A 10,000-nucleotide genomic window follows, 5' to 3' on the forward strand; every position below is an offset into this window, starting at 1 on the left:
GTCAGACAGAACCCATGGCCAACTCAGTTACCCATTCAATTCAATTTATACTATGGAATACTATACTAACCTCATGAATTAAATGAGAAACATATACATTTTATCCTACAAGCTCACACTATCCTCCTGTCCAGAGAGTGCCTCCTGCACTTGACATCAAACACGCTGTCAAAATGTAGCGCTTAATCTGGTTAACCTCCGTAGTCTGGTTAACCTAATTCCATGAACACTTCACATGTACCTTCCTGACCTTCTGACCTCTTTAGGTAAACTACTTACGCTGCTAACATCCTTCCTCTTTGTGGTCAGATTTTCTTAACTGCTGGTGGAGCGCTTTAAGTTCAAGGTTTGTGGCTTTGGAGCCAAGAGCTCTTTTAAGCTGCTGTAATATGAAGCTTTCACACTGGTATCTGTCAATGGTGTCTGTGTACTTTAATCAGCTGCGACATGTAATAATAATAATGCATTTTATTTTATTTGTAACGCACACTTCATTCAAAAGAATCTCAGAGTGCCAATCTGACTGTGATCCCTGACAAAACAGAAACTGGTTGTAGCTGCACCTGTGAGCATTTGCAAATTTCACCTTTGTTTGCCAAATGTCTGTGGGTATTTAAAGCGTATGACTCTGCAGTTTCCCCCCTCGTCTATGTCACTGCTTGGATGAATTGGTGTAGTTTAGCACTGAGATGACCTCTAACTTAACTTTCCATTCCCCTCTCTCTCTCTTTCTCCTCCTCCTCTCTTCTCCTTTTCTCTACTTCTATTTCATCTTTCCTCCTCTTCTTTCCCCTCCACTCTCTCAATCTCTCCTCCTCCTCTCTTTTCTACTTCTATTTCATCTTCACCCTTTCTTCTCTCCCCATTCTCTCTTCATCACTCCTCCTCCTCCTCTCCTCTCTTTTTCTCTACTTCCTCTTCCTCTTCATCCCCCTCTACAGAAGCTTCGAGAGCAGCAGAAGGTGGTGCGGGAGAGCCACGGGCCCAACATGAAGCAGGTGAAGATGTGGAAGGACCTGGAGCAGCTGATGGAGTGCAAGCAGCAGTGCTTCCTGCGGGCTCAGAGCCAGGCCTCCATCGGACAGGTCATCCAGGAGGGAGGAGAGGACCGTCTGGTGCTCTAAGCCCCCCCCATCTGCCCCCCCACCCCACACATCAGCCCAGCACCATTATTGTGGGGGGAGGGGGTTCATGATGGCTGCCTCCTGTCACCTGCCACAGTTAACATGGTCTCCGTGTATTTATCAGTTAATCCACTCCATCCGCTTTTGATTCTGTTCTACGAAAGCATTTATCAGTTTTCTCGTGTTGTTTCGTGTGTTGTACTAAGTCCCTCGCAGTGAAACGGTGTTCTGCGCGCGCGCGAGTGCTTTAATCTCTCGCTGTAGAGAGAGATCTTCCGGTGAGAATATGGCCGAGGTGTCGCCTGAGGCCCAGACGAGGAGAGACTTTCTCTGGAGGTGTCTGCCGGATAAGTGTGTTAACCCTCCACTGGCCTGCCCACCGACTCCATCCTCACTCACACATCTGCAGGAGCTGAGCTGTAGTCGCTGTCTCTACAGATAGCGGCAGACAAAGTGTTACACGCGCGGAGCTGCTCTGCAGGGCTATTTTGGGAAACAACAGCGATGACCTTGGGAAGAGGAGCTGTCCAAGTTTGGAATTCGGCGGGACTGGAGGTTTGGGAGAGAGTGGCTTAGGGTGTAGGGCTGACCACTGCCCCTCTCTCTCTCTCCCACCTGACTTAAACACTACCACCTGAATTAATATGCTTCTGTTTGTATTTTTTTTTGTAACACAGATCAATAAATAGCTCACATGTAATGCGGTGCAAAGGCTTTTGATTCATTTTCATTTAAGTGCCCAAACTGTATTTGATTATTTATTCCTTTCATTCTGCTTTGAGTTACCTGCATAGGATCAATAAAGGTCACCTCCTCCGTTCACGCCGAAGCTAATCGATATCCTACCACTAATGCATTCTGTGGTATGGTGGTTATTGGGGGGGGGGGGGTTTAATTTGCTTAATTCTTATTTTCAGTGTTTTGAAACATATTGTTATGATTCATTTCTTTACCCTAGTACATAATTGAGTGATGGCGCAGGTTTAACGTTGAAACTAGTCCTGACGACTTAGTTCCACAGCGTTTTTCCCCTTCATGGAACTAAGCTCTGCTGAGCCCAGAGGTCTTTGTTATCTTGTCACGGTCTCTGGATCTTTAGCCATTTATGAGGAGCCTAATTTGGGCTGCGTAGGTTTTCAGCATGCATTGATCGATGCTGCATGTAAACTTCAACTGCGGAACACGCTCCCGGGACATGAGCGGGGCATTCCCTGCGTGCAAGCGGGGGTAAATTTAGGAGGCCCTTACCCCCGATAGCCTTGCCTCCCCACTCTCACTCTTTCAGTGAAACGTAACTGGATATCCCGTTGACAGCCGCGGTTACTGATTTGTGCGCCAACTGGACCTGCGGGTGAATTCTCTCGGAGGCAGCTCGCCTTCAACCCTGGCCGGCTCAGGACCTCACCGCCCGGGGAAGATGGGGTGTCGCGGCTGGGGTCTCATTAAGGCGCGTTAACAGATGATATTGGCACGTCTTGTTGAAGGGTCACGGAAGCGCTGCCCTCATAAACACGCTGAGCGGCTGTGTCTTAACCCCGATGACACCGGGCAGGTGTTTGTCACCTCTACCCCTAGACTCCCTGAGACGGCCGGAGCAGCACCTGATCCCAGTGGTGGTGCAGACCACCCTCGTAGGCTTTGAGCCACAGCTATCCCATACATCAGATGTCCTTTGTAAGAGCACACCAGTGTGATTTATGCACTTGTATATTTAGCAAACACCAAACTGACAGGAAATAGATCTCATTAATGTGCGTAAATCTCTTTGGGGAATTGTGTTTCACCTCTGCAGGGCTTTCCCTTGCTCTTCAGAGTTCAGGCCCGCACATATCCTCTTGCAGGTGGCGATGTGTGTGGGTTTATGTGATGGACACTATAGGTATGTGTGTGGGTTTAGGTGATGGACACTATAGTTATGTAAATATGTTGTTCACATCACCTCGGGGAAGACGGTGCCTTCACACAGCCCACGCAGATATGAGGTTGCAGATGTTACCTACCTTTTCCCTTACAGGAACGAAGACGGTACAGTTAGAGTCTAATCACAAAGCCTCCAGCACAGGGTGAGAATTTTCAACGCTGACGTGTAGTTATGGCCGACCTGTAGCCATGGCCGACCTGTAGCTATGGCTGACCTGTAGCCATGGCCGACCTGTAGCTATGGCCGACCGGTAGCCATGGCCGACCTGTAGCTATGGCCGACCTGTAGCTAGAGCTTACCTGTAGTTATGGCCGACCCGTAGCTATGGCCTGGTCTCCACTGAAAGCTTCAGGGGTTCTAGCACTGGACAGACGCCCTTTGACATGGCACTCAGGCAGAGGGTATATGTTTGAGATTAGGACTAAAGATTTGTAGCTATGCCCTTCTAAGCATACAGAGGTTTGGGTAGTTGGTTAATTAATGTTGGTCAGCATTGGCAGGCAGGTCATAGCTATTTGCTATCCACTCTTAAAAGAAGTATGCATAGCTCACTTCATACGCAAAAGTAATTGAATGAAAGGGGTTTACATACACATTACAGAGACCCCGAAAAAATGATTATTAAAATATATATTTTCAAAAACCTTCTTGATTATTTAAGAGCCCTTTGTTTAACTGATAAATGTGCTCTGGCCCTTGATAATTATGCAATTTATTGCAGCACCCTTATTGCTCAGAATTGACTCAAGCATATAGGTAGATCGTTTTTTACCATTAACTTGGATTGGACAAAATTATGACTTAATTGCCAGATGATCTATCCGCAGAAGATAAAACACTGTTGAAGGCAACCTGCATTTTTATTTTTAAACTTGTGAAATTACCATTTATACACTACACAAAAGAAATAAGTTACATCTGTCATCTCAGTCACTGGACCTTTCAGTTTCTTCCTGGCACCTGGTCAAGTATGAGGCTAACAGCACAGCCTGTCTCATATGGGCTGGGGGTCTGTGCAGGTGTCAAGTGCACCAGGCACCGGTGGATATAGAGGTAGCCTAAAGACAAATCAGCTGCTTCCAAAAGGTCTGAGTGCAGAAAGGAAAATATGTTTCCGGACAGCTGTCCAATGAGCGTTGTCCCATTCCAGACAGTCATCCAATAATCGCAGTCCATATGCGGCTGGGGCCAGGAGAGGCGGTAGAGAGGCACTTTCGATAAAACAAGAATAAACGGCGCTTTAAGTTACCACTTGTCGGCTGCAGCACGGAGAGGCAGACCATCACCTTCCAGCCGAGTAGTAGGCTTGGACAGTGTGAATGTAATGTTCTAAGCAAGGGCGTTCGTTAACACTCCTCGCTCCATACTGTTGGGGACATAAGAAGATACCGCAGTGGTGACTCGCTTGTCGCTCTATTTTGCCTTTTTGCATTTGGTCGGGAAAATAGAAGGGTATCTTGGGTAGCTCGAGTGTCAACCTTCCAAGTTTTCACTCCGTAGCCTATGTGCTGCGTCTTTCTTCATCCGGCTTTCTGCGACTGTTGAAAACTGGGTCTTTGTTGAAACTGGGAATCTTTTTAGCAAAGTGAAACAGTCCGTGGAGGGCGATCATTAATCATGGAGAACTCTCACATGAAGAGTGTTGAGGAAGTTTATAGCAATTTTAGCGTCAACGAGAGCACCGGACTTTCCTTAGACCAGGTGAAACGACACAAGGACAAATGGGGACTGAATGGTAGGTGTAATCGTAACGTTCGCTTGTCTACCTGCTGATATGGGCTGAATGTGCAGTATCAGGCCTGAGTGATGTGTTGCTAAACATTTTGTCACGAAACATATTCAGTAACCAGTGTTTAGAAGGCTGACGTCATCATACACATCATTATGTTTTCGCCTGGATCTGTAGCTCGGAGACGTGTTTTGTCTAAAATGAACACACAGTAGTTATAAGGCTCTAAGGTAGCTGCTGTTCAGGAATAGTCATCTTATGGTCCTCATGCTGTTGGCTTGACCCTGGTCCTGAAGCTTGGAATAGTCGGTGTCCGTGAAAGGCCCACGTCTGGGCTTGAAGTTGCTAAAAAAATCTCTTGTTTTACTGGACATATAAAATGGTCACCCAGACGCTGTAATCTACTGTCTGCTCATTTTCAGTGTCAAGGTGACCTTTCTGTCCAAATCATGTGGATTTGCCACATTGTCACCCTCCTAAGTGAAAACTGTAAAAATAGAATTGTAGAACGAACTGATACATTGTCTGGATGCAGCTGTTACATTTTGATAGTCGTGCATCGTACGTTAGGAAATGTAGCATGTTACAAACAATAGGACTAGAAGTGTATGAAGATGTGTTTTTGGTCTGTCAATGAATGTGATATGGCTTGTATGATGTCTTGTTTCTGTTTTGATGAGTTCTGATAATGTATTGTTTTTCCCCCGTCTTTGTTGACGTCTGTGGACTGACTCGTCTGCAGAGCTGCCCGCCGAGATAGGTATTTATCATTTGCTACCTGTACGATACATCTAAAAATTGCATTTTGTTTTCAAAAAACACTAAGGTTTGGTCTTCTGTCTCACAGGGAAGTCTGTATGGGATCTTGTGATTGAACAGTTTGAAGACTTGCTGGTGCGAATTCTTCTTCTGGCAGCATGTATATCATTTGTAAGTATACTTAATGAACCGGACGAGTGTTTACTTTTCCTCATTCATTTTAAGATAGAAAGAGTAGGCTACAGTTGTCTTGATGTGGAACAATGACCAATGACAAATGTATTATCGCTTTTAATCCCTGTAAAGTTTTAATCAAGTGAAAGTGGCTGCTAAATTACTTGAGGGTGTCTGAGACTGGACATATAACTAGACATTTCAAAAGTTCATTCGCGCCTTGCACCCGTGTCCCTAAGTGAACGAGGCTGTTAATGGGCATGCTTCACACTCTTAAGTGGGCTTTATGACATTGCAGCAGGGAAAGTGTCGACAGCCCGTTAGCATCTTGTGTCTTAACATAGAGTTCTAAGGTTACACTCGCAGAGCAGGAGGCCAAACAGCTGAGAAAGCTGGACTCCTTAGTAATGGTGACAGCAGCCGTCGCTGGGGTTGGGTGGCTGTCACTATCTGCCAAACAAGACGTAAATGTGGAGCTTAGCAGCCTTGCAGCTTGAGTGGCTTTGAAGGCTTTCCACTCGGTTGCGGTGGCTGTCCGTGTTAATTGCTAGTGTAAGATGGAAATTAGAGTAGTATTTGGTGTGTGAGAGAGTGTGTTCCTTGTCTCCAGCTTGATTAGTTCGGGCCAGGGGCTGCATGTGCGCTCCAGTGGCGGCCTGTGAAGGCCCGAGGGAGAACCTATTAGGTAACGGCCCTCTGCGAAAGCCCTAGGGGTGGAGACAGGGAGTGTGTGTGTGTGTGTGGGGGGGGTTCAGGTGGGGAGGGGAGGGGACGGGGCTAGAGAGAGAAGGCGAGTGTGTGTGTGTGTGGGGGGGGCTGGGGTTCAGGTGGGGAGGGCAGGGGAGGGGAGGGGAGGGGAGGGGGCTAGAGAGAGAAGGCATGCCAAGCCCAACTGGCTGATATGGAGGTGTTGGTGTCTGTTGTTTGACAGCTCGCTCGCCGGTGACTGGGGGAGCGGGCATTTATCCTGGCCAAATTAGGTCTCCGACCTTCAGTGGGAGGATACCAGTTAAAGCAGGCACCAGTCCTGTCCCCCCCCCCGCCCCCCCCCCCCCCCCCCTCCCCCCCCCCAGGCCTTTTCTGTGGCTCCGTCCCCATCAGGCATCAGAACATGTTCCGCTCACGTTTTATGTCCTTCATTCGGAACAGAATGCGAGTGCTCAGATTGCTGGGCTAGTCGGAATGCCTTTGCTGTTGGGCAGTAGTGTACCCTCTGCCCCTAAGTCTTCAGTGGGTGGGAGAGAGAGACGCCATGTTCAGGCGCTAAAGCTGGTTCGAAATCGAAACATGGCTGGGAGCAACATCTCATCTGTGTTTTTTTCCCCAGTGTATCTGAGCGCTTGTGTGTTCTTGTTGCGCTCTGCCAAACCAAGCCTCAGTAGATGGATGCGGGGATATCGAGGCGGGCAAGCCAGCAGCAGCGATTTGCTTATGTAACGGAGCGAGGTCATGTTCAAGAGTTCTGTTCTGTTCTGGCTTTTATTTCTGTCGAGAGCTGCCGTCAAGTCCAGCTCTACTGCCAGGCGCACTCACAAGCTGTTTATGCAGCTAGAAATGTTTGCAGACTTCTGAGAGGATCTGCTACATAACCAGAATAAGGCACAGCGTCTCATACAGTCTTTGAAGTCAGTCTTGAGTGGCTTGGCGGGCTGGCGGGGTGTGGGGGGGGGGCTCTGTCTGCAGGGACATTTACCTTGGGGGGTGGGGGAGTCCTCAGTAGGGAGTCCTCAGTAGTATTACATTTTCAATTTTGTGCCACAGTAATGAACAATACCTTTCCAGAAGAAACCCAAATAAACACAACACAGTGTACTATCTGAAGGGAGCGTCTTGTGAGAACACACCTGTTTGTGTGTGAATAGACTGTCCTTGATCATGATGGGTCTTGTCCCACACCTGCAGGTCCTGGCCTGGTTCGAGGAGGGGGAGGAGACCATCACTGCCTTTGTGGAGCCCTTCGTGATCTTACTCATTCTCATTGCCAACGCCATCGTGGGGGTGTGGCAGGTAAGACAAAGCTGTTTACTTCAATTAAGTGCCACATGTGTTAAGTGTGTTTTCATGTAGTCATAAGCAAAAGGAAGTGGTATGGTGAAATGGTGTGACCGTACCTACTTAAAGCCATTGTGGATTTCCCCTCAACCACTTTTTTGGTCTGTGTACACAGGGACTGGAAATAAAGTATTCTTGATTCTACCTGCTTAATGCACTTGAATCTCTCCCAAATAAAACAGTTTTGGTTCTGACATCCAGGTTGAAGGCTGCGAGAATATATAGCATTTGATTCTATAGCAGTCCTCTTATCTGTATGTTTAATGATGAATACCAAACAGAGTTTTGAAAAGGTTCTGGAACTGGCTACATTTTTACAAAGTGTGGTTTCATAGCAACACATGCAATATCTAATAACAGTACAGCCCACTCATATACACACACACACACACACACACACACACACACTCACACACCCCCACACACACAGACATTTCCCCTATCCAATTCCTCCCCTTTTAAGTACATTTTTCTTGACAGGCTCTGCACTTGGCCATTTGCTGTCAGAGCCACACACACACACACACACACACACACACACACACACACACACACACACAGACAGATTTCCAATCAACCTAAATTCGAGAGTGGAGCTATTTCTTAAAACTTTGATGTGGAGAGTTGGTCCTTAAACCGATCTGACCCTGATCTGACCCTGATCTGGCCCGGGTTCCTTCTGGATCAGGGCTGAACGTGTTCCAGAACCATCTTTGGTACCATCCAGGTTCATGAAGGGTCATGGAGAGCAATCCAACACTGAGGAGGTCTCCCAGGCCTCAGCGCACTCCTCAGTAGATCCGTGGAACTCCTCTCTGGAATACCCTGCAGTAGACTGGCCCAGTTTGGTTGTCCATATTGGCCCATGTGTGAAGCTTCAGTTTTACCAGTTAGATCCCTTAAGGCCCCAGGTAGTATATTCAGAAACAGGAACCAACCCTTAAACCAACACAAGGTGCTCTTAGAGCAGACTATTGGTTAGGGGCATCACTGCAACCAGAAGCCCCCATAGGCCGTCCTGCTACATGAGGAAGTTCAGTATGAAACTGAGGCGGAGTTTGTGGTATTTGTTCATCCCTCAGAGAGCACTCGGCCTCATGGGTAATAATGGCTGTGCCGCAGTTTTATCAGGAGCATGCCAGCCAGTTCTGGAGAGTGTGTGTGTATTTGTGTGTGTTCCTGAGGGAGGAAGCTTTTTGTTTTTCACACCTGCTATCGTCCAGAGACTCTGCCCCCTCTCAAGCTTGGGCAGGCGAGTCCGCACTTCAGGCCCTGGCTGTCTGTCAGTTAGGCCCAGGGCAGGGTTGCCTGAAGCAGGCATGTGACGTCACATATTCATGCTACACTACGCAGAGCAGAGCAGAGCAGCCTGCCAACTCTTAAGTAGACCCTGACCCTGTTGCCCTCCTTTCCCAGGCTGCTCTCTCTGCTAATGGCTTCCACAGGAAATGATGTCGCAGGGGGGGCGCTTCTTCCTGATAGGCTCTCTGTCGCAGTCCTGCAGAAGCCTGCGAGGAATGGACTTTAGAAGCAAACACTGGGCGCCATGGTAACCGTGTCAACACAAACGTGACTTTGGCACAGAGTGTGCTGGCATATTTGGCTGCGTTTATCGCAGGAGATGGGCGAAATGAGCCGCGGCACTTCACGATGCTGGTTGTTGACATTTTACAATCCTGCTACCCTGAAGTTTATAGCTGAGAGATCAACATGGGGTACCACCATTCATCCCCCCCACCCCCCACCCCATCCCTCCCACCCCCAGAGAAGCCCAGTGTGTGTTTATGGAAAGAAAGAGATAAACTGACGTATATTTCCCTGAACAGGAGCGGAACGCGGAGAGCGCCATCGAGGCCCTGAAAGAGTATGAGCCTGAGATTGCCAAGGTCTACAGGCAGGACAGGAAGTCCGTCCAGAGGATTAAGGCCAAGGAAATCGTGCCCGGAGACATCGTGGAGGTGGCTGGTAAGGCAGAGAACACACACACACACACACACACACACACACACACACACAGAGTTTATATAAGATCTACTCCTCCACAGAACATCAGGAGTTGAGGGAAGTTGAAGGGTTGGTTAGAGTTTTCACTACCTCATGATGAAGAGCTGACTGACTGGTTGCACGTGGAGCCAAGCACATTGAATATGAGTGTTATTCCTCCACACACACATGCACACACACACACACACCATCCCTCTGGCCAATGTCATCGCTCTTACATACCTATACACCAGCACA

General features: G+C 48.0%; 2 protein-coding genes across 3 annotated transcripts in view; both read left to right on the forward strand.

The window, feature by feature from the left end:
• The window catches only part of ift81 (intraflagellar transport 81 homolog), a gene marked incomplete at its 5' end in the record, with an annotated part of 25,660 nt that extends 24,414 nt beyond the window's left edge, over positions 1-1,246 (forward strand). Inside the window, one exon of the mRNA XM_080852498.1 lies at positions 942-1,246. Coding sequence (XP_080708624.1) covers positions 942-1,124 — 183 coding nt within the window. The 3' untranslated portion in view covers positions 1,125-1,246. The remainder of the gene's footprint in view (positions 1-941) is intronic.
• Positions 1,247-4,309: 3,063 nt separating this feature from the next.
• The window catches only part of atp2a2a (ATPase sarcoplasmic/endoplasmic reticulum Ca2+ transporting 2a), a 32,542-nt gene continuing 26,851 nt past the window's right edge, over positions 4,310-10,000 (forward strand). For both annotated transcript variants that reach the window (XM_080852745.1, XM_080852744.1), the window contains exons 1-5: positions 4,310-4,780; positions 5,517-5,534; positions 5,622-5,704; positions 7,610-7,714; positions 9,586-9,724. In XM_080852745.1, the coding sequence (XP_080708871.1) occupies positions 4,663-4,780; positions 5,517-5,534; positions 5,622-5,704; positions 7,610-7,714; positions 9,586-9,724 (463 nt within the window). In that variant the 5' untranslated portion in view covers positions 4,310-4,662. The remainder of the gene's footprint in view (positions 4,781-5,516; positions 5,535-5,621; positions 5,705-7,609; positions 7,715-9,585; positions 9,725-10,000) is intronic.

Source organism: Sprattus sprattus (assembly GCF_963457725.1).
Source record: "Sprattus sprattus genome assembly, chromosome: 15".
Classification (NCBI taxonomy): Eukaryota; Metazoa; Chordata; class Actinopteri; order Clupeiformes; family Clupeidae; genus Sprattus; species Sprattus sprattus.